Below are 27,134 nucleotides of genomic sequence, written 5' to 3'. Positions count from 1 at the left end.
AATGAGAAGTTCTACAAAACGAGTAGGTGATTTGTCGACTTCCCTCCTCCTTTCCTCCCCGGCGAGGACACGTACGGGAAAGACTCTGGATTGGGCAGTATTTGGCAACAGAAAAAGTGCAAGGGCCTGAAAAGGAACCTATTTCGTAAAATAAAGTTGAAAGCCAAGAAGGAAGGATGTGAGAAACTTGGTTCACGTTTTCATTCATTGACCCGAAACTTCCTGGGGAGCAACCGTGTCCTAGGATGGTGACTGGCAGTGGGGGGCCCCCCAGCCTGTCCTCCCCCAGCTCCGAGCCTGGTCAGGAATCGGGGGGATCTGAACAGCAGAGGAATGGATTTGGGGTGACGTGGGGTGGGGGGGGGCTGTCTGAACCCTGCTGCTTCCCGCCCGGCTTCCCTCTCCCCACAGGGGCCCCGGCACCAGCGCTCCCCCAGGGATGTGGGGACCCAGAGCCTGGGAAGGAAGAGGCGCAGGGCCTTGTCCGTTGGAGCCAGGGCGGGGAGGAAAAGCAGCCACACCCGGAGCCCCGAATGCCCGGGAGAAGGTGCCAGAGCCACTAGCCTCCAGGAAGGGGCACGGCCCCCATCCCACACTGCACCCTCATCCTCCAGGGGGTATAGGAAGCAGGGGGCTGAGTTGTCGGGGGGGGGGCTGTAGGGGGGGAGATGAGGTGCTGCATTGTCAGGGGTCTGTGGGGGGGAGATGAGATGCTGCATTGTCAGGGGCCTGTAGGGGGTGATGCTGCATTGTCAGGGGTCTGCAGGGGGGTGGTTGCTGCATTGTCAGGGGTCTGCAGAGGGGGATGCTGCATTGTCAGGGGTCTGTGGGGGGGGAGATGAGATGCTGCATTGTCAGGGGTCTGCAGTGGGGGGAGATGAGATGTAGCATTGTCAGGGATCTGCGGGGGGAGAGGTGCGGCATTGTCAGGGGTCTGCAGTGGGGGGAGATGAGATGCTGCATTGTCAGGGGTCTGCAGAGGGTGATGCTGCATTGTCAGGGGTCTGTGGGGGGGGCAATGCTGCATTGTCAGGGGCCTGCGGGGGGTGGTGCTGCATTGTCAGGGGTCTGCGGGGGGGGTTGCTGCATTGTCAGGGGTCTGCAGAGGGTGATGCTGCATTGTCAAGGGTCTGTGGGGGGGCAATGCTGCATTGTCAGGGGCCTGTGGGGGGTGATGCTGCATTGTCGGGTCTGCAGGGGGGGTTGCTGCATTGTCAGGGGTCTGCAGAGGGGGATGCTGCATTGTCAGGGGTCTGTGGGGGGGAGATGAGATGCTGCATTGTCAGGGATCTGCGGGGCGCGAGGAACAGTATAGGGCGAGAGCCCTCAGAGCTCCTGCGCGGACCCCTTTCTCTCTCTGTACCACCTTTCCAGGCCACCATCCGGAGCATCACCATTTAAAATCTCCCTTTAAAATCTCCCGAATCCCAGCCCTCTTCCCACCCCCACTGCCATCACCCTGGCCTGAGCCAGTGCCACTGTCCCTGGACTACTGTGTCACCTCCTCTCCACTGCCCTCCCACCCCTCCTGTCCCCTCCAGCCCTTCCCGTCGCTGTCACCAGGCCTTCCTGTTCCTCTGAGTGACGCCGCATTACTCCTTTCCCGAAACTCCCCCGTGGCTCCCACCTGGTTCGGGGTAGAGGCCGCAGGTGGGACGAGGTTCCCCGCTGCTCCCCGTCTGCGGCCCTCCGACTGCACGCCTGCCTCTCACCTCCTTGCCTCCTGCAACACCAGGTCCTCTTGTCCCCTGAATAAGCCCGGCACTGTCCCCCCTCACCTCGGGGTGTTGGCACAACCTGTCCCCACCCCCCAGCTCCTTCACGGTCTAGTGGTACTAGTGGGGAGCTCACCAGCAAGGAGCCGGGGGCCCTCGGGGTAGGGCCCAGGTAACTGGAGGCGATGTACAGGGGAGGGGAGGAGAGGCCCGTGGGCTGTGCGGTCAGTGGCCTGGGGCCTGGGGGCAGCTGGCTCAGAGCCCAGGCTGTCTCTGGGATGTTCCCGGCTGCTGACTCTCATTCTGCAAGTTTTGGTGACCTCTCCTGATTTTACTGGAAGGTGCTCAGGCAATAGCTAGACCCCATAGTCCCTCAGCAAGCGGTCCTGAGGTGGCCTGGGGCCTCAGGCGTTGGCAGGGCGGCTGGCCAGTCACACGGCCAGAAGTAGCCGCAGGGAGCGCTGGGTCAGGGTTGCCACCTGTCCAGCACGTGTAAACCTGTGCACATCGGCGGGAGAGATGAAGGAAGAAACGGCGGACCTGAACGGCTGCTGAACCTCACCTCCCCGGGTTCACAACCTGCCACGGGCGGGACGCTGGGGAGGGGCAGGACCGCAGACAAGAGTGTCCCGGTGATTCTCAAGGACTTCCCCAGGCCGTGGAAACCATGGAAACAAGTCCCTCGTAAATACTATTTTCTTTTCTTTTTTTTTTTTTTTTAAGATTTTATTCATTTATTCATGAGAGACACAGAGAAAGAGAGAGAGAGGCAGAGACACAGGCAGAGGGAGAAGCAGGCTCCATGCAGGGAGCCCGACGTGGGACTCGATCCCGGGTCTCCAGGATCACACCCTGGGCTGAAGGCAGGCGCTAAACCGCTGAGCCACCCGGGCTGCCCCTATTTTTCGATGCTGTTACATGGCAGCTTTTATTGTTTCATTTCTGGTTACCCTTAGTTGATAGGTGGCTTCCAACTTGTAGGTTGAAATTCCTCTATCCCTACAAATTTGTTTAAATTTTGTGACATGAAATATTTGATGTCCCAGAACCCCAAAATTTGAAAAAAAAAAACAAAAAAACATTTTAAACAGCCCTTTCCTACAGAGAACACGAGACAACCTACATCAGTCCCTGATCATCTGCTTTCCAATGTATGGGATGAGATTTCCTTACAGTGTGGTGCCTTGCATTCCTCAGGGGGCTGGATCCTGTGTCCTTGGGAGATGTCAGTGTTAGGAGGATCCGATCTGTGCCCACAGACTGGGACTGGAAGGATGGTTCAGTTGCACACTGAGTGACACACACTTCATATGTTAGCATTTTCCTTTGCCTTGTCTTTGGTTCTGAGCAGAAATGATTTTCTCTTGAATTCGTGTTCTCCCTGGCTTTGGCATTTAGTGGTAGTAGGAACCTATCTGAAGTTGTCAGTAGAGATTTTAGAGAGGTGTCAATGACCTGTTTGCCAAAAATAGAAGGAGAGGAAAGCGGGCTTAAAGGCATATGAGTAAAAGCTGTCGTTTGCAGACTTTTGCTTCTGCTGGCACTTGGGCTCCTAGGGAAGCAGACTTGACTACTCTAGAATAATTTAAGGGCTTGCTTGGTGTATTCTTTTTCTGTCTTCACTGTTGTTACCATTTAGTTGTGGGTAGTGAAAATGGATGATCTGGGTCACTGAATTTCTGGCTTTGATGAGGGCCAGGTGGCTAGACAGAGGCAAAATGGACTCTGGTTTCATTGCCTGTCTTTGGGATGAGTCAGACTTTGAAGTAGAAAAGTGAAACTCCTCGGGCTTCCCTTGACTAACACACGTATTATTAAATTAAGAACTCATTAGCCTCCTTGAGGTCATCTAGGTTCACTCGTCGTGCCCTCAGATTGTCCTGTGGTCAAAGGACCCGATGAATCAGTGACGCTCTTTGACCTGCTGCTTACAACCCTCCTCTAAAGTGAGGAAAACCGGAAATTATTTTGAACAATGCAATACTGCCAATCTCCTTAGGTGGAATTTGCTGGGGTTAACACGGTGAAATTTTAATGAGGGAGATAGGGAAGATCGAGGATGACTCCCCTATAAGTAATTAATTCAAATTTAGCTCGTCTGAGACCATGGTCCTTTTTTTTAAATCTTTTTATTTTTTATTTTTTTATGTTTCACTACTGTTTCTTTGCTTTACTTTTCTTTACTAGCCTTCGCTTGGTTTGAAGAAATTGGCAGGTCACTTCTGTGCTGGAACAGCGGTGAGCACCCATAACTCCTGCATCTGGGGTGGGGGCTCTGGGCTGGCTGCTGGTTGACCAGCTGGCTGACCGAAGCTGGCCCCAGGGGAAGCAGCCCTGCTGCCTCCCCTCTTGCTCCTTCTCCTCCTGGCTCCATGGAGGGTAGCCCACACGTGCTCTTCTCATGCCAAAGGCAGACACACGAAAGGGCAAGCAGAATTACACAGGTCTTTTGAGGCCCAGGCTCAAGGTGACACACCATTGCTTCTGCAGTTAGGAGCCAGTGCAAGTCACCTGCAGCAGGGAAACATACTCTTCCTTTGGGAGGCAGGGGGTCTCCAGACTCACATGACAGGGGGTGCGGATGGAGGAAGGAGAGAAGAGTGGGAGCCCCCAACACCATCATCTACCACCATGGGGTCAAAGAAATTTTAGCTCGGAGCTAAAATTAAATAAAATTTTCCTTCTGTGTCATTTATCTTTTCCAGCAATCTAGAACCTATGGCTCTCTTTTCAGTCTTTCAGACGACATTCCTCTTGGCATTGCTGTCCTTGAGAACTCACCAGAGTGAAGGTAAGTTGTGGAAAGAATAGTAAAAGAAAAAGAAAATCACACAGAAGAAAAAAAAAAGGTAATTGGTGCTGAAGAGGAAAGTTGCACAAGTCTTTTCTTTGGAAATTCCTTGGAATTGGTGAGTGGCAGTGTTTCCTTAGTCCTGAGCTAAGGTCTTGGTAGCTCATCCTGTAATTAGCCACACCTTACCCCTCATTTCCTGGCCAGTGCGCTGGCCACCAGGGCACTCATGAGTGGCTCGAGTTCCACAGAACTTCGTGGTAGATATATTGTGAGTGGCCGTCTCCAGAGGAGTTGCCGTGTGGGGATGGGATGTACCAGACCGGGGTGGGCCACTGGGTTAGAACAAGTTGTGATGTCCTTCAGCGGCATCCACTGAGAAGCTGTGTGCTCCAAGATGATATGTTAAGTGCTGAAATCCTGTTTATGGAAAAAGAAATAGTATTTGTCACTTAGCTGCCGTCCCAGTGAGGGCATTTTTCAGGAAGTCAGCTTTGTGAGTGGTGGCAAGAAGAATTCCACACGTACAAAATGTTTGTAAGTACTTTGTGTATTACTCTGAACCAGTCTCAAGGTACTCAGGCTTGAGAGATCCTACTGGTTGATAAAGTTTGTGTTGCTTCTGCCTGTGTTTTACTGAGCTCTGCATTTTCCTCCTTCTGTGTTTATTCTCTGCTGTACTGCCTTTGTAACAGAGTACAGGCATATGCTCTTAGTAATTACTCACAGATTCCCTTTCCACGGATTCATGAAAGTGCTGTTGGCAAGAAATACCCATAGGATTTTTCTATTTCCCTTAAAGCTCTGTGAAAAGATAGTTGGAAATACAAAGGAGATTTTGTTCTGATAATAGCTCTGTCCTCTGTCTGGTATTCTTTAAGTCTGGGTCCATTTCTTTTAGGGTCAGTTCAGCGTACATGAGAAGATGCTACTTTTTTGGCTTCTTAAAACTCGTAGTTTGTTGGCAATCTCCCTTGATCTGGAGCTGAAAGATGGGAATTAGGATTTCTCATTTGTAGTGTGTATACTCCTCACCCGATCTGCCCTACTGGCTGAGCGTGACACATCTGGGCTGAGGGGGCGGTCTGTACTGTAGGAAGGTTAGGTCCAGTGGGAGCCCCTGATTCTCAGACAGGCCCATGCCCCCAACTTCAGGCTCTCCAGAAATTCCTGGGTATTTATTTAAGTCCTAGCTTTTGGCACAGCTCACTCCCCTTGTGAAGTCTCATCTGATCCAATGACGATCAACTATGTGCCTTCTACGTACAAGACACTCTGTTCTCAGAAGCAGCTTGGGTGAGGAAAGTACCCTTTCAGCTTCATTTATGTCGATCAGCCATGAATTTACCTGTTTCTCTTTCCACCGGTCTTTGTTTCTGCTTCCAGCTTTCTCAGCTAAGTGTGCCTGCTTTGCCAAGTAATCTTGTCTTTGTCCTCACACTGCTTGGATTTCTTGTCTCAATTTTTGTGAATCAACCAAGTACCTGCTAAACCTCCACTAAAACGAATGGGCCTCCCACGCGATAACCCAGCCAGGCTCGGGGCTGAGACTCCAGTTCAGATGTCCTAGCTTCTCCTGACCGATGAGACTCACTTCCAGTAAGCACTGGGGCCCTGTCTGCTTCAGTCAGAGGTGGTGACTGGTTTGTATTTTGGTGGTCTTTTCTTCCATTCTCTTATCTAAGTACATACAGACCAAGACGGAGATGTAAATATGTAGATTTTTTTATAGAAGTGAAATTATACTATATATACTGGAAATATTTATACTCTATATAGTTATTAAACTATATATAAAGTATTATGTTGTATATAGTATAAATATATATACTGGGAAATTGTACTATAATACTTAAATATAAGTAAAGTATTAAAAAGTATATCCAGGTAAAATATGTGTATTTTGTATGTATACTTTAATATATACTTAAAAAAATTTTTTTTAAGATTTTATTTATTTATTCATGAGAGAGACAGAGAGAGAGGCAGAGACAGGTAGAGGGAGAAGCAGGCTCCCTATGGGAACCTGATGTGAGACTCGACCCCAGGACCCCAGGATCATGACCTGAGCCCAGGGCCGATGCTCAACCACTGAGCCACCCAGGCATCCCTATACTTTTTAAAGCAGTACAACATATGATGAGGGTTCTTACCTTTGGTATTCAGTGTTCTTTTAGAAATAACATTCTATTTAATGGCTCCGTGATGTCCCAACTTCTAAAGGGACATGGTTTCTTTTCTTAATTATTGTTGGGGCCATAGAGAAACTGGGTGAGGAAAGTGGGAGGAGAGTCTATGAATAAGCCCCAGGCTCTCTGATCACCAAGTCTGCCCTTCTGGGCCACGATCCAGTACAGCGTCATAAAAAGAGAGCTGGGCTCAGGGCCAAGAACCCTGGGTTCCTGTCTGGTTGTGTTGAGCTTGGGAAAGTCACTTTGCTTTTTTTTAAACTCAGCTTCCGCATCTGAGAAATAATAGGGCTAGACTTAAGAACCTGTGCGGTCCCTTAGTCTCCCTGACTTTACCTTGACATTTCCCACTGTTTCCCCAAGGAAGTCCTCATTTGCCTTTGACCAAATTCTTCCTGACTGATGTCTCTCAACTACCCTAGTCACTCCATACTTACTGATGGTATACGTCAATACCTACTTCCTTTTCTACCTAGAGCCCTCATGCAGTAGCTTTCTAGAGCTTCCAGAAATACAGTTGATACTGGAAGCTGACTCATTCATTCAGCAAATGGTCACTGGATATCTCCCATGACAGGTGTGTTATTAGACCTGGTATCACCGAGCTGAGTAAGACTTGGCCCTCCTGTGTTTAGCACACAGTCCTTAGAGAGACAAACCCGGGACAGGCTCTGATAGCACGCTGTGATCAGTGCTTGAGCAAGGACTTAGAAAAACAGCCCTGGGGAGAAGAGAAGCCAAAGATGAGTAGAGGGGTTAGTGAACTGTTGCTTGTCATGCTCTTGAGAACATGTGGAGATCCTGGGTCTGTGTAATTTGAGGTCAACATCTGCCGCGGGGAAGAGGTTGTGCCAAGTGCTGGGGACAAGAGTCTGTCCAAACATGTCTATGCCAAACATGTCTATGCCTCTACCCTCCAGGGAGTTTGCATCTACACTGTGAAACTGACGCCACGAACTACAGACAGGATGGAACGAGGGCTAGGGAAGACGGGATGATTCTATAGGCACCCGGCATTCTCTGGTGCTATTGGTGCCAAAATTATTAAAACCACTTCCTCCTATTCCACTGCTCTTTCATTTTCCTGAATCTCTCTTAGGTTAGCTGACATCTGAGGCTTGGAAGACTCACCCAACGGACTGGTTTAAGGAGAAGATGAATAATGGCTGTTGCCTTTAACTAGAACTAAGAATAGGGAGATTTTATTTGCAAAGTAGAAAAAAAGTCTCTAACCAATAATAATAATAGAAAGTGGCCACCATATTTTTGGGGCTTTGAGCGTTCAGAAATTCCAACTTACTTCATTTAACTTTGTCCGAACGGGGTCTGATAAAGGATTCACTCTGCCAAAGCTCATCAAGAATCAGAATACTAAATAAATAAATAAACAAGCAAATAAATAAAACAAAAGAAGACTCAGAATGCCAATTAGTTAATTTTAAGTGGGTAATAAGACTGGAAAAATAACTGGTGCCAGTCTTTTGGTACAAATTAACCCAGAAAAACTAAATTACGCATTCTGAAGTATCATCATAGTGGAGTGAACCACTATGAAGAATATTTCTTGTAAAATCTAGCATATCATATGGTTCTGAAAGTAATGCATGTTTCTGAAGAACATTTACAAAATACAGAAAAGTATAAAAAAGCAAGCTAAAATCACTCAACCTCGCCATCCAGAAATAATGAGTAGTCACATTATAATTTTACTTCCCTTTGTAGTTTTCTTAAAAATAACATAAGTACTTTAAAAATATATAAAATGGAATGCATAGTCCAGTGTATTTTTTTTAGTGTATGGAAAAGGTTGAGAAAAACACATAGGATTTAAACTTGGCAATGGAGAGAGAATGGAGTTGGTAGGATGGTGGGTTCTCAATTTCTGTATCATTTGAACATTTTGATCATGATTATGTCTATGTAAAAAAAATTGAGGTGAAATTTGCATAACAAAAAATTAATCATTTTATGGTTAAAAGGAACAAATTGGTGACATTTAGTACATTCGAAATACACAACTAGCACCTCTGTGTAGTTCCAAAACAGTTTTATCACCCTGTAATCATGAAGCAGTATTGCTCTCTTCCTTAGCCTCTGTGGATTTACCTGTCCTGAACCCCTGTGTCTCTCCAACTGGGTTCCTTCCTTAAGCTAAAGACATTGTCATCATTATTTTACTTCACGCTAAGTGTCTTGCTGGTCTCATCCACAGAGTTTAGTAAATTAGTAAATTCTTGCCAGATGTGTTTTAAGTTTAGTGCATTGAGATATAAGCAATCATGTCTAGAGATAGGGTATGCTCCCACTTTATGGTTTTTTAATAGACTGTGAAATATTGATTTCCAAGCAGAAAACTCATTTTTGATTTCCAGAAATATGAAATTTACAGCCAAAAGTCCTCTTATGTAGCCTTGCTAGAAATTTCTAAACCAGTTAGATTGTCCAATAAAGTATCCTTTTGTTTTGTTTTACTGTTTATCACTTTATTAACTTGCTATGAATTGTTGAGTAAGTAATTTCATTTATCTAAACCCTAATTTCTTTATCTACCAAGTGATTTCTGAATTCCCTTACAGACTTCCAAGGTGTCTGCTTCTAAGACGTACATGTGAGCAATATTTTCCAAAACTAAACGGTGGTATTGACCTGTTTGTTATCTGTAACTATTCAATTGCGCTCCCATTAAACGTTATTTCATATTTGCTTTTGGTCTTTCAGTTTTGTCTGAACCTTTGCCATGGGCCCCTGAATCCTTGAAAGTTTCCATCAATTCTACACATCAGTGTTTGCATTTACAATGGAGTGTCCACAACCTTGCTTATCATCAGGAATTAAAAATGGTTTTTCAGATAGAAATCAGTCGAATTAAAACATCTAATGTCATCTGGGTGGTAAGTATTTTTTTTTTTTTTTGGCTCAACATTTTAAAAATCCTTTCCTGACACCATGATTTGTCTTTTATAACATCCGCAAAAATGCCAATATGCAAACATTTTGGCAACTCACTATGGTTTTCCAAAAACAATTATATTTCTGTGTTTTTAGTTAAGAGAGTATGGGACCAAGTAACATGACAGCTTTGGTTCAGTAGGTTGGATGAGGTGTGTTAAGGAAGTAGATCATTTCCTCATTTCTGCTCTGTCCCCTAAGCAGGACACTGGAGCTGCCCTTAAGCCTAATTCCAAAAATCCATGATCATCAACCTTTTTCCTCTTCCCTCTTTCTTCCCTGTCCACCAGACATTTTCCTAAGTAAGATATAATTGTTTGGCAACATCCTTCTGGCCAGTGGCTTCCTGTCTGTTTCATACTGTGCCAAAATACGAGGTAGGATGAGTCTCAGCACTGGGTGTTCTATCCAGCAAAGAGCTTCTTCCTGGACCCACCCACCATGTTGGAGAGTAACTCAAGATGTCCTTTGTTGTCTCACTTGTGGCTTTTTCTACAATAAATTAAATCATGAAAGTCCTTCATTTCACAATCATTTTGCCTTTGAGTTATTTGGCGTAGATTTTCCACTTGTCTTGGTTCAAATCATGGCTCTGTCCATTTAGTTGATGCTTCTCCAAAGTGTTGGGACACTTTGGTGGTTTCTTTCAATTTCCATTGTCTGGTCTGGGGAACCTTAATAATCTACCTGCATATACCATGTTCATTCATTATCCCCGGATGTTGAAGGACAACACGATGGAATGTTTTCTCATTGAAGGGGAACTTGCCTGGTGAGAAGGGGAACACAGGGATGTGTCACTGCTGGGGACCTCCATTAGCTCAGCAGAAGGCTGCTCTTTTCTCAGGCAGTGGAAGCATGGGCCCAGGGATTCAGAATGGTTTGTTTCTTTTTTTCTTTTTCTTTTTTTTTTTTTAAGATTTTTTAATTAATTAATTTATTTATGAGAGACACAGAGAGAAAGAGGCAGAGACACAGGCAGGGGGAGAAGCAGGCTCCATGCAGGGAGCCTAATGTGGGACTTGATCCCAGGACTCCAGGATCATGCCCTGGGCCGAAGGCAGGTGCTAAACTGCTGAGCCACCCAGGGATCCCTGGTTTGTTTCTTTAGTAAAGTATAAATGCCGTGAATTTTAAAGCCTCTAGTTACATTTCATATTCATGACTGCATTTGAGATCTGAGTGAGAGCCTTATTAAAGTATATATAAATTTACTTTATATAAATATAAATTTGCTTTATATAACTCTGATTCTGTCAATTTAGGGCTGATGCCAGGTCTCCATTTCCACTCATCTAAGAGTAGTTTCCCACAATGAGAGTTGCTTCGTGTTGTGATTTTAAGCGATTGCATTGCTCGTGTACAGCTGCTCACCTTTCATTATCGGCGCATCTTCCCGCTGTTGTACCTCATACCAATCATTTTTATATTTTCATATTTTTATATTCTTAACGGATACACTCACCAGTTGTTGACTTGGACCCAGTACAATATTGTACGAAGGATATATTGAGGCCAGTTGTCTAAGAAAAAGAAATTTGAGAGAAATGCTGGAAGAATTCATGGAAAACTAGTACCGAATAACCCCGTTAGCAGAAGTAACGCTAACCATAGACCCAGTGGATCCCATTTTTAATTTTTCTGACAGGCAGTTGTTCATATCTGTTTTCACCTATTCGTTAAGAGTTCCTTATTCTGGGTAAAACAGCTTGTGAACCCTCTTCCGGTTACCTGCTGAGGCTCCAGATCTGCTTGTCCAGTGTGTTGTCCCCGTGTCACCCAGGCCAGCCTGACTGGGGAAAGGAGAACACCAAAGCCCGGAGAGGTCCGTTGTGCTGCTCAAGGTGCCAGAGCCGGGAGAGCATCCACGTCACCCAGAGGCCCACCGGGGTGACGGCCACAGGCACCCCCGGGTCGTCAGTGGCTGGTCACGCCTCCCGGCCCAGTCAGTGCCTCCAGAAGCCCTTGTCTGAACCTCACAGGCCCCGAGTCCCGGGGACACCTGAGATCCCCCTCGGGTTCCGGGGAACAGAGCCTGCCTCGGGGCTGCTTCTGTGAGGGGCACAACCTCCCTTGGCGAGGCAGCTCCCCCGGCGCAGGCCCGACGGCGGTCGTCGCTGCTGGGGAGGGGCAGCTTCAGGAGGAGCGTCTCGGTCCCGGCGCTTGCGGCCGGCCAGGGACCCGGAGGGATGGCGTGGGCCGCCCACAGCCCTGCCGGCAGTGGCCTCCCCGCGGTCCCCCTGGGCCCGTCTGTACCCGCCCGTCCGGCCACTTGCCCTGTGGTTCTGTCAGTGGCAGGAGAAGGCAGCGTCGCGTGACGCTCAAGCCTGAGGAGGCCCGGAGCCGAGGCCGCCAGGGACCGTGTGCGCCTCAGGAAGGAGTCAGGGGCCTCGCTCGGGCTTCCAAGAGATGTACGTGCCGGTTTCTTGCGACTTACTGGCATCTGCCGAATTAAACCTGCCGCCTCAATGGATGAAAACAGCCCAGGGCAGCCTGGTGGCTCAGTGGTTTAGCGCCGCCCTCGGCCCAGGGCCTGATCCTGGGGACCCGGGATCGAGCCCCACGTCGGGCTCCCCGTGTGGAGCCTGCTTCTCCCTCTGCCTGTGTCTCTGCCTCTCCCTCTCTCTGTGTCTCTCATGAAGAAATAAATAAAGTCTTTAAAAAAGAAAGAAAGAAAGAAAGAAAGAAAGAAAGAAAGAAAGAAAGAAAGAAAGAAGAAAGAAAACAGCCCAAACACAATTCATCACATTAAAAAACAAATCACTGAATCGATGCATTCAAGGAAAGTTTTATCTCCTCCATTAAAGGCTGTAAACAGCACGAAGCACAGGTTGGGGCTGGACAGGGTCCTTGCCAGGAGTGTCAGAAAGATAGAGCCCGCTGCACGTGGATGAGCTGCTGAAATCACTCAGCACATAGTTCGGGACCGTGAGCCTGGGTCCAGCACTTACTCAAGGCCTAGGTCTGTCAGTGCTGAGGGGACGAAGCCGCAAACAGGAGTGTCCCAGGTGTGGGAAGGGCAGTGCTGGTTGCTGACAAGGTGCCTGACCTTCTCCAGCAACTTGGAAGAAGGTCTCTTGGTGCCACAAGAAGAAAGAGGATGAGAAGCTAATTTTGCAGGGAAGGTGGAGAAGAATCTTCTGGGGAGAGCCCATGGCTGTGAGCTGAGGCCCGGAGGGAAGGGCTGTGAGCTCCCAGGCCTGACAGCGTGGAGCACAGAGGGGCAGGTGTGGCCTGGGCTGGACCACACGGGCTGCTGGAGGTCATGCTCAGTTTTCTTCTTTTATCCTGAGAGCCACGGAAGAAGAGGGGTGACAGGACTTGGTTGGAAGTGTTTGCAAAGTCCTCTCTGGCTGCACAGTGGAGAACAGGTGGGGAAGTTGGGGAAGGCAAAGCATTACTGGCCTGAAGGGGGCTGTGGGCTGGGTCCAGCGGAGAGGGGCCTGGAGTGTCTGGTGACCCTGGGGGTGACAAAAGTGGCCAAATTCCAAAGAGATAAAGGACGTAAAATCCAGACTGTGACTTGTCGACAGCAAGGTCACCATTACTGATAGAGTTTCTGGGTTTGTTTGCTTTTTGGTATTTGCTCTTAAACAAAATTTAATCAAAATGTACTCAAGACTGCCCATATTAAAAAGAAAAGTTGCATAGGTCAGGACCTCATAACTTGTATTTAAAAAATATATTTTGGGGGCACCTGGGTGGCTCAGGGGTTGGGCATCTATCTTTGGCTCAGGGCATGATCCTGGGGTCCTGGGGTCAAGCCCTGCATCAGGCTCCTCACAGGGAGCCTGCTTCTCCCTCTGCCTCTGTCCCTGCCTCTCCGTGTCTCTCATGAGTAAATAAATAAGATCTTCTTTAAAAAAAAAAAAAAAGGTAGAAACATATAAATGAATGAATGAATGAACAAATGAATGCATGTCTGGCTTCCCTATCAACGCCTTGTGAATCTGGTTAGCATGACTTGGTTATTCTGATCCAAATTTACCTGCTCAACTTGCAGGAAGAAAGTAATGCAATAAACCAAATGGAAACATCTTATAACTTGGAGTCCTGCATAGAGGGCAAGGGATGCGCACTGTTAGATGTCGCCCCGGTGGGCGGAGGTGGCCTCTCTGCAGGGCTGTGTTGGCCTCTGCCCTGGGCACCGGTCAGCAGCCTGGGAAGGGGAAAAGGCGTCGGTGGAGGGAAGGCCTCAGAGTTTGCTGGTTCCATGTTGTGTGTGACATGCATGTTGCCCCGTCCTCCTGACTGTAGGGCTTGAGATTGGCCCCCAGGAATGGGGATGCAGACTCAGTTTTCCCCAGGACGTGCAAGTGTTTGTTGTCCCCATCACCCAGCTGTGGAGGAAGAAGGCCAGTGTCCTGGGGGGCCCCACCGAGGAGCATGAGTGTCTGCGAAGAAGCATGAAGCACAGTCTCCGCTTTCTTGGGGCCATGCTCCAGCCGGGGGTGCAACCACAGAGGAAATGCCAACGACTACACAGTGCAGAGGCGGGGATGGATGTGACCCAGTGCACGGGCAGTGTGGGGACGTGAAGCCAGGGACACTGTGTGAGCAAGTGTTGAGGTATAAAAGTACAAGGTAGACCACTGTGTCCAGAGAGGAGACGCCTGTGAGGGAGAGGTGACGGAGGCAGGATGTAGATGGCTGGGAGGGTAAGTGGTAAAGGAGCCATTGCAGCTTATTGAGTTAAAGAAAGTATTTTAGAGAGATCAAGCTTAAGGGCTGTTTGGAGGAAGACCAGGGTGGCTCAGTTGGTTAAGTGTCTGACTCTTGACTTAGGTTCCAGTCGTGATCTCAGGGTGGTGAGATCAAGCCTTGCATCGGGCGCTACACTGAGTGTGGAGCTTGCTTGGGATTCTCTCCCTCCATTTGCCCCTCCCTTGCTCATGCTTGTGTGCTCCCTCACTCCCTCGCTCGCTCTCTCAAATAAATAAATAAATCTAAAAACAAAACAAAACAAAACAAGAAAAAGGCTGTTTGGGAAGACCAGTTGCAGTTCAACTTGGGCAAGCTTCCCAAGAGCACAGTGTAGGACATTCCTGTGTGGTTGACCTCTCTGGAGACTAAAGATTCTCACAGAAGAGGATATGGCTCCTTGGCCACCATATCTGCAAAGATAAGAGATCAAACCAACTCAAACAGAAAACAGATAAAGCCCAAGGGCCTCATGGAGACCCACCTGCTGGCTTCTGGGAGCCATCCATTCTCCTGGGGACCAGATAGGACTGCCCTCTCTACCGAGATTTGGCCAACTTGATCTGACCGTGGCTAAAATTAAATATTAAAAAAATACTCCTCAGTCTTGCTTGTTTTTAAGGAATGACTCAATTAGTTCTCTAGTTTGCAGAAATTTTCTCAGCAGGCTCCGTGTGATGAGAGCAGTGCCAACCTTCTGACTCGGATCTCTTCCCCCAAGACTTAAGTAGCTTCAGGTTTCTCTCACTTGCTCCCCACAAGCCCCCTGGAATCAGAAAGTCATAGGGAGCAGGAGCTGAGGGCTCCAAATGCAGGAGGCTGGGGCAATCAGACCAGAGCAGGGCAACCGGCTGATTAGGAATGGACTGCACCTGTGCATATGTGGCCACTGCACTGGGCTCCGGGGTGGGGAGAGCTTTGGGGTAACTCTAGTCAAGGCATTTTCCAGGATGGCTTGACTGGAGTCAAGGATGGCATTATCCATGTTTCCAAGTTTTCTCTTTATTTCTAGGAGAACTATAGCACCACTGTGAAGGGGAACCAGGTTCTGCACTGGAGCTGGGAATCCAAGCTCCCTTTGGAATGTGCGAAACATTTTATAAGAATGAGGAGTGCGGTGGATGATGCCACAACCCCTGAGCAGAGGTTCTGGAGCAACTGGAGTTCCTGGGAGGAAGTGGATGGTAAGAAGGAAGGTGATAAAAGAGGGAAAAGGCTGAATATTTAATATTTAAATATTTAATATTTTGGAGGGACCAATTGTCAAATAGGAGAAGTCTCTTTCGAGGAGACTGAGTAGAAACCGCGATTGTTTTTCTTTGTCTTCCATCGGAACTAAGAAGTATGCGTGTGAAGCTTGCCACCAGGAGATAGACATCTATGATCTTGCCTCAGAATTTATTCTTAGAGGTAATTATGCAAATTCAGGCAGTTTTGTATTCATTTTCCAAACACGTGGCCCGTGTTTATTATAGAATGCTAAGAGAACAAAGCAGGACATAAATTGTACCTATGCTTTTATTAGAATAAGACAAAAACGTGTATGCCTCTAAAGCAGAGGTTGGGAAGCTTTTGTGTAAAAGGTAAGATAGGAAATATTTTAGGTTTCACAGACCCTATTGGTCTCCGTCAAGGCTGTTCAACTCTGCCATTGTACCATGAAAGCAGTCCTAAGCAATATGTAAACAAATGAGAATTGTTGTGTTCTAATAAAACTTTATTTAAAAAACAGATGGCAAGCTGGAATTGGTCCATGGGCCATAGCCTACCAATCCCTGATGTAGAGAGAAGGGGTGAAATATGGAACAGGGAAATCAGGCCTTCATTTGAGTAATGAGATTGGTGATAAGTATGTTTTAAGTGTCTCTTAATTTTGATAATTTAATTTTGTTATTAATTAAAACTTAGAGTGGATTTTGCCACAATTTCGTATGCTTCATTTCGACTCTTGGCTGGTTCTAAAGCCTTGGCATTTGGTTCTCTCCATTTGCATACCTTGCCAGATAATCTGCAATTCTTGCCCATAGAACCATTCCTCCATTAAGTGTTTATGCAAATTTATTAAGCCAAACTGAAAACACATGAACCCACAAGTAGCCTAGTATTTATTTAATACTGGTATCAAATCTGCATTTTAGCCATGTCCTAAGCACTCTACATATTAATTTAGCCCTCAAATCAGCCCTTTGAAATGTATATTATTCTTATCCCCCCTTCACAGAGGAGGAAACTGAGCCACAGTTAGCTTAAGGAACGCATTAAGGTCATCAAGCCACTGAGCGGTAGAGCCAGAATTCCAGCCCAGACAACCTGGCTCCAGAGGCTGCCCTCTTGACATGACCTCCTACTGCTGACAGAGGGGCACCCAGGAAAAAGCAGAGACTGAAAAGATAGTAAGAGAGAACTACGTTATAAGCAACTGTGATAGAATGGACTAGATTTCTCAAACTCTGTAACTTCCAAACTAACTCAAGAATGAATGGAAAGCCTGACTGATTATTCCTAACCTCCAAACGCTGGCTCTCAGCCATGGTTGCACATTTGAATCACCTGGGGACCTTTATTTTATTTTTTAAAAAGACTATTTATTTATTCATGAGAGGCAGAGAGAGAGAGAAAGAGAGAGAGAGAGGCAGAGGGAGAAGCAGGCTCCATGCACAGAGCACAACATGGTACTTGATCCCGGGACCCCGGGATCACACACTGGGCCAAAGGCAGATGCTGAATCGCTGAGCCACCCAGGCGTCCTGAAAAGGAGATTTGAGTGACTGGTATTCCCGAGAAGGTGGGCAGAGATGAGGTCAGTGGTACAATTTAGAGATTAAGAGGGACACACCGGGGCACCCAGGTGGCTCAGTCAGTTGAGTGTCCAAATCTTGATTTTAGCTCAGGTCCTGATCTCAGGTTGTGGGATTCAGTCCAGCATCAGGCTCTGCACTTAGTGGGGAATCTGCTTGAGGTTCTCTCTCTCCCTCTGCCCCTCCTGCTCATGTTCTTTCTCTCTCTCTCTCTCTCTCAAATAAATACATACATAAAATCTTTTTTTTAAAAGAAAGGATGGGGGGGCCAGGTGGCTGCGGAGACAGGCTGCCAGGACAGACCTGGCAGGGGCTTTGCTGCTTGCTGGGTGAGTGAACATGGGCCCAGGCCTACCTGTACGGGCGATGGCAGTGGTAGGAGACAATGTACGGCCCATGGGACAACATACATCCCACGGAATGCAGAGCCTCCCTCGTGGCTGCGGCCCATGGCGAGCAGCCGTGGGCGTCGTAAGCAGGGCTAGCAGTGCCACAGACTCCTGGGGCAACAGGACGTGGTCTTCGTAGTAGGAACAGCGGCAGCATCTCGCCCAACAGTAGGAGCCCTTGTACAGGCAGCAAAGTTTATAGGTTCATCTAGAAATTGAGGCTCCTCTGCTCTCCAGCAGGTCGGGGAATCTAAAGCTGTCTGTTGAGAGTGAGACCAGAGGGGCTGGTTTGAAATTTGAGCGATGTCCTAACTGCGCTGTGTTTTTTTTTTTATTTTATCTTGTAGTACAGAATTCTCTTGGACACGAGCCATTGTTCGTTTTCCCTAAAGATAAGCTGGTGGAAGAAGGCTCCAATGTCACCATTTGTTACGTTTCCAGGAGCCAGCAAAATAACATATCCTGTTATTTGGAAGGCGTCCGGATGCAGGGGCAGCAGCTGGATCCAAATGTCTCCATGTTCAACTTGTACGATGTTGCCTTCATTAGGGAAACGGGGACAAATATCTATTGTAAGGTGGACCGAGGAGATGACATAAAGGGCATCGTTCTCTTTGTGTCAAGTGAGTATGCACGTCCCTGTGCTCTTCTCTTCCCGCTTCTATGGAATAGATGGAATTTCCTTTATAGAAGACAAGTCAACATTTCTGCTCGTGGTCTGGATGCTCTTTGGTCCCCAGAGTCTTCTAGGAGAGACTCTGGAAAAGACACCCTGAAGGATTTCCTGTTGTTTTCTTGTCCTTCTTGACAATTTGATTCCTAGAAACCAAAATTACTAAAAGGGAGAAAGTTCAGGGCAAGGCCGTGCCTTGCCTTGGCCGTGTGGAGTGACCGCAGGGTGGCACTGCGGGGTCACAGATGGCCTGCCAGCCGAGGCCAGGGAGGCAGCCGGTGGTGTGTCTGGGGGGCCTGGGTTTGGATCTTCTTCTCATTCCCCCGTGGCCATGCACAGGGGGAATGAGCAGGTGGAGGCCGCCCGTCCTGAAGCGGGTGTGGGAGACGGCAGGGGCCCCCCGTGGCTGGTGGCAGGGGCGGGGAGGGAGTGTGTCCCTTTCTCCAGAGGTCTGGGTGCCAGTGCCCAGTGGCCTCCTGGGTTTGCGGGAGACCTCCTGCCCCTGTGCTGCAGGGAGGGCAACAGCTGGGACGGCTCTGTCCTGCTGCTCTGAGCCCCTGGTGCCTCTGCCCCCCTGGCCGAGGCCCCCGCCTGTCACAGGGGCTCCGGGGGGGCTGCCTTGGTCCGTGGGTGCTCAGTGCCCTGCTGCTGAGTGTAGCAGTCCCCCAGATGAGGGCTTCCTGGTGTCCCAAGCATAATAGCCCCGAGGCCCCAGCTTCCACGGTGAAACAGCGGGCAACACTGATTGCATTCATTCCTTCTTTCATTTGGTCGGTCTGTTGGTCTGTCCGTCTGTCCCGCGGCGATACTGGAGCGCCTACCAGCAGGCCCTGGGGGGACAGCAGCCCTCACGTGGACACAGTGCAGACCCTGCCGGCTCCCATCACCCATCCCGGGTGAAGCCTCAGAAAGGAACAAGGGAAGGAAAGAGAAGAGGCCGAGATGAAGGGCCCAAAATGGGGGGCTGGTGTCCTCCTTCTATCAGTCAGGGGGACCCTGAGCCCTCAGACCCAAACAGAACTTTCCTGTTCCCCTTGTCTTTCGATAAAGGGGTTTAACCCTTTTCGGTAAAGGTCTTTTCATCTGTTTTTCTCTTTGTTTGGACAGAAATACTTGAGGAGCCCAAGGATTTTTCTTGTGAAACCCGGGACTTTCAGACCTTGAGCTGTACTTGGGATCCTGGGAGAGACACTGGCTTGCTCAAGCAGCTTCCCCAAAGCTACACTTTATTCGAATCGTAAGTCGGCTCTGAGTGAGTTCTTGACAGATGCCTCCTTGTTCAAGGCGCCTCTGACAACAAGAGCCACCCTGAGGTGTTGCCGTGGAAAATGTGAACAGGCCGTTTGCAACCGCCCTGCCAGGGTCAGGAGGAAATCTCGAAGCGGTCGCAACTGTAGGAGACTTTCCACCTGACTTTCATGAAAGGAAAACGCAGCTTAAAAATGCTAAGACCATTAACGGTGAATCTTGATGTGAAAATAGTTCCATCTGATGATCTGGGTCTACCTAATTTCTAACTCTTTAAGAGTTTTTAAAATAAATTAAGGAGTATTCTCACCACCCATGTTGGATGGTGGCGGGGTTGGGGGCCAGTCAGTGATTCATGGTTACACAATTAACCCCAGAATCGAATTTGTTGAAATGACAGTTTCAGTTGTGGTATTTGTTGATGACGGGGGACCGATGCCATCGTATGGAACATAATGTGAGGAGCGACTGAGTGTGCCCCGGGCATAGGGATACGTACCTGGGTTGAGAAAAGTGTAAACCCTGAACTTGTTGTGTTTTGTGTTTTTGTTTTGTTTTTGTTTTTTAAAGATTTTCTGGGAAAAAGATACTTTGTAAACACAAAAGCTGGTGTAATTGGCAAGTAGCTCCAGAGTCCCAAGAAATGTATAACTTCACCCTCACGGCCGAAAACTACTTAAGAAAGAGAAGTGTTCACATTCTTTTTAATCTGGCTCATCGAGGTGAGACTGGTGTCGTAGCCCACTGTGGTTCCGCTCATCCGCTGTGTGACGCGCTGTGTGATCCAGGGAATGTGCTGTTGATTTTTGCCTAATTCATATCCTAAGTGAAAGTTTTAATTTATACCTCTCATTGATGCCACACTTCTCTTCATGGATGCATGCGTGGCCCGTGGTCCCCTGTTATTTGTTTTGATAATGTCATAAGCACGTGCATGCTCAGAACTCACCTTGAGACTAGAACAGTAACTCACGTCATCTCCCATCCCACAACACCCCCACCCCGCTCCATCCCCCGAGATAATTACAGATTTAAATGGTGGATGTGTGTGTGTGTGTGTGTGTGTGTGTGTGTGTGTATTCTCATTTCTGGTGTCATCCTTAAATGCTGTATTTTTATTTTGATTGGTTTTGATGTATGTAAAAGACCTCAAGCCATATGTAATAATGGAATAACTACTGTTTCTGTGATATTAAATTACGGACAGTGACCCATATCCTTGAGTGTTATTATAGTCCATTGAGTTCTACTGCCGTAAAGTATTTCATTGTGTAAATGTATGGTATTTTGTTCAGGCATCCCCTTTGATGGTTTTTCAGGTTACATGAAGGGTTTTGCTCTTGGGTACGGTGCTGATGTGAGCATTATGTACGTAGGACTCGCCGGCATTTGTTTTCTTGAGTGTGTACCTAAGAGTGGAATTGGTGAGGACATAGAGAACGTGAATGTGCAACTTTGGACACGGTGCCGAATGGTTTTCCAAAGTGGCTCTATCAGTTGTAGTCCTGCCTTTGAATTTGCACAGTGTGTCCACGTTGGTATGGTTGCCCATTTCAGCTTGTCAGTTCACCGGGAATACCGTGGTATTCTACGATGGTTTGGATCTACAAAGTTGAATATCTCTTCCTACGCTTTGACCACATGTTTTCTCTTTTATGAAATGCAGAATGGTTACCCGTGTTCACTTCTTCTAGAATGCTCATCTTTCACCTTTTGCCCTCTTAATTCCTACACATCTTTTAGATTTCAGCTTAATCATCGCTCAGTCAGCCAGATAATTACAGGGTGGCTCCAGTGTAGCCGGGCAGTGGACGAAGCTGGGTAACTGCCCCTAGTGAGATTGTAGGCTAGAGTGTGTCAAGGGGAGAGGGGTGCTGAGGTTGGGGATTGGGCACATACAGTAAATAGACAGTATTTCAAGTATTGAGATGCGCTGTGGAGATTGTAAACTCAGGTAACGTGGTAGAGAATGCCTGGGATGCTGCTTCGGTTAAGATGAGGCAGTCCAAGAATGAGACAGGAGCAGAAAACATCGAGGGGCAGAGCATTTGAAGTAAAAAGAATAGGATTTGAAAAGGTCATGGGATGGGAACAAGCTCTGGGTTGTTTGAGAGACAGAATGTTCTTTTTTTTTTTTTTTTAAAGATTTATTTATTTATTTATGATAGACATAGAGAGAGAGAGGCAGAGACACAGGAGGAGGGAGAAGCATGCCGGGAGCCTGACGTGGGACTCGATCCCAGGACTCCAGGATCGCACCCTGGACCAAAGGCAGGCACCAAACCGCTGAGCCACCCAGGGATCCCCGAGACAGAATGTTCTTATGCCCATACTATGCGAGAAAGGTGATTGGAGTGTCCCGGTCACGCAGTAACTGTGGCACGAACAGGGTAGTCTTGCTGGGGTGTGTTAGAAGGCGTTCATCAGGACAGATAAATGATATGACTTACGCAGTGGGAAAAGATCGCTCAGGCTGGAGTGTCAGGGCCGAAGGTGGAGACAGGGAGATGGTTGGGAGGCTGTTGAATCATCAGGCCGAGACGTTGCACCAGATGGAGTGAAAAAGTTGGTGGGAAGTGGTCATATTCTGAATTCACTATGGAATATAGTTGGTAGGACTTATTTAGGGAAGGCATGTGTGTTACAAGGGAAAGAGGATTTTAGGATGATTCCCAGGGTTTTGGCTTAAACAGCTGAGCTAATACTGGAACCATTTCCTGAAATGGGGAGGATTTGGGGGAGGAGCAGCCCTGAGCAGATGCACAGAGTTCTGTTTCAGTGGTGTCAAGTTCAAGATGTCTTCTAGATATCTCAGTGGAGATTCTGAGGAGACCGTTGGGTATAGAGTTTGGAAGGCATAGGAGGAGAATTAAAATTTTGAGTCATCAGCCAATTGGATAGTGAGATAAAGATGAAGGCTCAGGATAGGGGCTTCTAGAACTCCATCTTTTAGGTCAAAAGGCCTTTTACACTTTCACTCTTGTCATCTCACTTTCAAGTTGCATTTATTTTTGTGGTTGTCGATTCATGTTTGCTCCCCTGTTGTACTTTGAAGGCAAGGCCCATGACTGGTTTTATTTTCTCTACCACCTGACAATTTCTCTTTTTGTTGGGATGTTTAGAACATTTATGTTTGGCATAATAATTTACATGGTGGGACTCAAGCCTACCGTTTTATTATTTATTTTCTAGTTGTTCCCTCTGTGTTTTGTTCCTCTGATCTTTCCCATCCTGCCCTCTTTTGGATTATTTGAATATTTTTTTAGTATCCCACTTCAATTTATCTATGACTTTTGCCTACATCTCTTTGTATCCCTGTTCCCCCGCCGCACCCTGGAAACTAAAATATGTTACTAATCTTTCATAGTTTTCTTAGGGTTAATATTCTCCACTTCAAGTAAAATGGAGAAGCTTTACAACGTGTCTTCCTTTGCCCTCCACTGAGGGCAGCAATACTTCAAATTTGGGTCTTCTCCAATCTGCCTGCTGCTACTAACCTTTCAGAGTTCTGAAGCAGAATATTTAAGAATATTCCATGCACTCTATTGACTGGATTCAGTGGGATATACAGATTGGGAGTGCTTATCTTGTCTTTAGAAGACCTGAACTCATCCAGTCAGTTTTTCACTTCAGATATTATACTTTTTGGTTCCAAAATTTCCATTTGATTTTTTAAAGCAGAGTTTCTATTTTTCTGCTGAGAAGTGTTTTTCTTCTGTTCATTTCAAATGTGGTTACTTTTATGACATGGATCTGTCTTTTAAGTCTTTAATAATTGTAGCTACATGGGCCATCTTGAGGCTGCCATCTGTTGATTGTATTTTCCCTTGGAAATTGGTGATATGTTTTGGGGTTTTTTATGTAGAATAATTTGGGGTTGTACCTTTCACATTGTTGATGTTACTTTGTTTAGACTCTGGGTTCTGTTATACTCTCCCATGAGCCACTTCAAATTTTGATTCTCCTTCACAGTCTGCTTGCTTTTTGTTTAAGAGTCCTCAGTAGTTTCTTTTTATGTTTTGCTCAGAATTTCTAATATAATCAGTAAGAGAGAAAGGCTGTAGTTGGCAGACTCTATCTTGGCTAGAAGTCTGGTTTCATATAACATTTTTTCAAAGTAAACAAAAAAATACTACTGAATAAATAAATGAAGAAATGAACTGCCTGTTTACCAAAGTCTTTTTGGATTTGTGTTGAAATTTTTTTTACTTGTGTGTGGTTTTTTTTGTGTCTTTTTGGCAGTGCACCCAATGGCTCCCTTTAATGTATTGTTTAACGATGTAAGTGTCACAAATGCCACCATTACCTGGAAGGTACACTCCACTGGGAATTATTACACACTGTTGTGCCAAGTTGAGCTCTATGGTGAAGGAAAAGTGATACAAGTAAGAATGCTGCTTAATTTTCTATTTTCAAAAAATCTCTTTATGTCCTGAACAGAGAGACTAATGAATAAAACCTCTTTAAAACCTTATTTCTGGGGGAGGTAGGCGGGGGTAAGGGATAACTGGGTGATGGGCATTAAGGAGGGTACATGATGTAATGAACACTAGGTGTTCTATGTAACTGATGAATCCTTAAATTCTACCTCTGGAACTAATAAATAAAATTTAAAAAATCTTATTTCTGTGTGGGTTCAAATGGTAAGGGTTATCTGTTTCAAAAGGTTCATGAAATTTAAATCACAAAGTTTAGAGTTGGGCAGAGTGTCTTAGAGATTTTCTTTTATCAGAGAAGTAGTCTTACCCCAAATCAGAATGGGCCATGCTGTGATTTGACTTTGCACTGAAGCACGCTCACCAGTACTCCTGTCTTCTCTGTTCCTTCTTCTGCTTCTTTCTTCTTGTTTCGTTTTTTCTTTTCTTCTCATTTCCTTTCTTCCTTTCCTTCCTCCCTCCCTTCCTTTGAAGAAGCACAATGTTTCCGTCAAGGTGAATGGGGAGCTCGTCTTAAGTGGTCTGCAGCCAGACACAGAGTACTCGGCCCAGGTCCGCTGTGCTAATGCCAACCACTTCTGGAAATGGAGTGAGTGGACTCGTCAGAACTTCACCACAGTTGAAGCTGGTATGTTCAGCTCCCCAGTATTTAACTCAAGGATCTAAACTGACCCACGGGAGGTGGGTTGGTCTCCATGAGAGCTTTGGATTATACCAAAACCAAGGGGAAAATACTACAACAGAGGCTGAATGCCATCTTTTTGAAAAGCGCTTAATTAAATGCTTAGTGGCCTGTGGATGGGAAGACATCCACCTCAAACATACGTCAGTCAGCGTTCTTTCTTTCATACACTTTCTCTTCTTTCGTTTTGCCAAGATGGTTTATAAGCTACTGGTATTGCTGGCTTCCCATTGGATCTGGGGCTCTGTGAATTAGCATAGACTTTGAAAATTAAGGATGAGGGACGAACAGTAGTGTCCATTGCCAAGGAAAGCATTGATCTCATACCAACAACTTCAGGCTATGTGTGGACATGTAATGACATTTGGAAACTTAATTTTCATTGATATGTCATTCATTCAGCATCAGCGAACCATGAGTCCTCTCGACCATTCTTGCGGTGGGACTTCCCTCACCACTGATCAAACCCTGAGTCTTTTCTGGCAATAACTGCAGCTTCCAGCTCCAGCAGGCCTCTGGAGGTCAGATGGGCCCGGCCTGCTTTCATCTTCCAATTCAGAACAACAAATTATCGTTGTTGCCCAGTTTATGGAGGAGGCAGGTTGCAGCCGTAGATGGGGGAGACTCGCCTAGTTGACAGTGGCAATGAGTGGCAGCGACTGTGGTGGCAGTGGCCACTGGCTGAGCGCCACCCATGGCTCACAGTGCTTGCCGCATTTTGTCTTTTCCTCCTGATGGCAGGAGGCCGGAGGCACCGAGGTCAGGGCCTGGCTTCGGATCAGAGGACGCAGAGGCACAGGGGGCGTCAGTGCCTTCCCTGGCCCAGCCAGCAAGTGACGGAGCTGTTGATTGTGCCCCTCACCCAGGCCACCGACTCCAGAGCTCTGCCCTTAACCAGAGCTGGACCCTGTGGGTTCTGTCCTTGAGGGTGTTATTACAACCTTGAGATCTTGTCGGTTCAGGTCCTGGCTCTCTTACCCCAAAGGAAGGAGTTTATGTATTCATCTCATTCCATCTTCTCTTGGTGAGTTTAGGCCGGCAGGGCTCTCTCTGTCCCCCCACCCCATGAGGACCACTTTATTTTGTTTTAATTTATTACTTTATTACTTACTTTATTTATTTATTTATTCATGAGAGACAGAGAGAGAGAGAGAGAGGCAGAGACACAGGCAGAGGGAGAAGTAGACTCCATGCAGGGAGCCCGATGCGGGACTCGATCCTGGGTCTCCAGGATCACGCCCTGGGCTGAAGGCAGGCGCTAAACTGCTGAGCCACCCAGGCGTCCCGAGGACCCCTTTAAAGCAGTGACTGGAGCTGAGGGGGTGACGAGGACAGCTCGTCCCAGACTAAACGTCTGTTGGTCACTGGTTGTGCTCAGCAGCCTTCCTCTCCTCATCTGGGGTTCCTGCCCAGCCTCACTCCTGCACTCCCCGGGGCCTCCCATAGATCTTTCTAGAAGCATAGGCTCCTCAGGAATCCCTGCTATGGAATGGCCGGCTCCTGACAGTAACGTGGTGCGCTCCTCACTCGTATTTTATTAAAGAATCTTTGCTTTAATGATACCGCTCTGCTTTGGGTTTTCGGGTTTTTTTGCTAATTCATTTTAACATTATAACTAAAATTAAGTGCAAAAGGAAAATGGCCGAAGGACAGGGTTTTTAGGGAACTGTATTTCTTTTAGTTCAAAAAATTCTGAAAATATCAAATTTTGCTTTTGATGATAACAAGAGAATGAGATGAAGCTACTGGTGGTGAATCTGTAAATATATATAGCTAGGTATAGATAGGTGTACATACATGTCTATATCTATAGATGCATCTATATCTACATATACATTTTTTTTTACCTCTGACGACATTTTGCTTGGTGCTGGAAAGTCGACGTTTCTGTGTATTATAACCGTACCTCAGTGTAATCGTAGTGAGCAGATGGAAATGGTACCAGTAGAAATACAGTAGAAACTATATGGCCCAAATACAGAGCGCTGCAGCGGTGCTGCAGGGCTGTCCTCACAAGGACTGACTTACAAACCAGCTGAAGATTTTGCATTGAGCTGAGAGTCTCATGTTCTTTCTGAGTATTTCAGTAAGTTTTTGAATGAATATTGGCTTCTGCCATGGATTATTTAGGAAGTTGAAATCTGCTTCAATATATATTATAAAATGTATGGTCATCTTTAAGTTGAGGAGAAAGGGTCAGCAACTAAAAAGGGACTTCCTTGAATTGCAATTATTGGGGATAGTAAACTATTTTTTAAAAATTTTTTATAAAAGAATTTATATATTTTTTAAAAAGCTTAATCTTTGTGTTACGTTCCAAAATAGTTCTTCTTGCACAGAGAAGTTTTGAATCAAATTACAAATCACTTGTCCTCATGGTTTATTGGCGGTAAAGACAGGCTTTTCTAGAACACAGTAGTGAAGGCAGTGTTGGATGTCCTGGGTGTCCAATAGGCAGGTAGCTGCCCAGGGCAGGCTGGCAGCTGGGGGAGAAAGGGGTGTGGGGAGGGAGGGGGATGTGGCCTTTCCAGTGGAGGGGGATCAGAGAGGGGTACACAGGCTA

The 27,134-nt window shown here is 46.8% G+C and overlaps 1 protein-coding gene across 6 annotated transcripts in view; it reads left to right on the top strand.

Moving 5' to 3' along the window:
• The window catches only part of OSMR (oncostatin M receptor), a 52,708-nt gene that overhangs the window by 8,685 nt on the left and 16,889 nt on the right, over positions 1–27,134 (top strand). For 2 of the 6 annotated variants that reach the window (XM_072757054.1, XM_072757050.1), the window contains exons 2-9: positions 4,421–4,506; positions 9,414–9,586; positions 15,358–15,529; positions 17,880–18,155; positions 19,313–19,442; positions 20,024–20,175; positions 23,696–23,838; positions 24,364–24,517. In XM_072757054.1, coding sequence (XP_072613155.1) covers positions 4,434–4,506; positions 9,414–9,586; positions 15,358–15,529; positions 17,880–18,155; positions 19,313–19,442; positions 20,024–20,175; positions 23,696–23,838; positions 24,364–24,517 — 1,273 coding nt within the window. In that variant the 5' untranslated portion in view covers positions 4,421–4,433. Of the gene's footprint in view, positions 1–3,902; positions 3,954–4,420; positions 4,507–5,792; positions 6,106–9,413; positions 9,587–15,357; positions 15,530–17,879; positions 18,156–19,312; positions 19,443–20,023; positions 20,176–23,695; positions 23,839–24,363; positions 24,518–27,134 lie in introns of those variants that run through there. The other 4 variants (XM_072757049.1, XM_072757051.1, XM_072757053.1 and 1 more) reach the window with 4 other exon arrangements.

The sequence above is a fragment of the Vulpes vulpes genome, chromosome 4 (assembly GCF_048418805.1).
Source record: "Vulpes vulpes isolate BD-2025 chromosome 4, VulVul3, whole genome shotgun sequence".
NCBI classification, from domain to species: domain Eukaryota; kingdom Metazoa; phylum Chordata; class Mammalia; order Carnivora; family Canidae; genus Vulpes; species Vulpes vulpes.
This window is presented reverse-complemented; position numbering and strand designations above follow the sequence as displayed.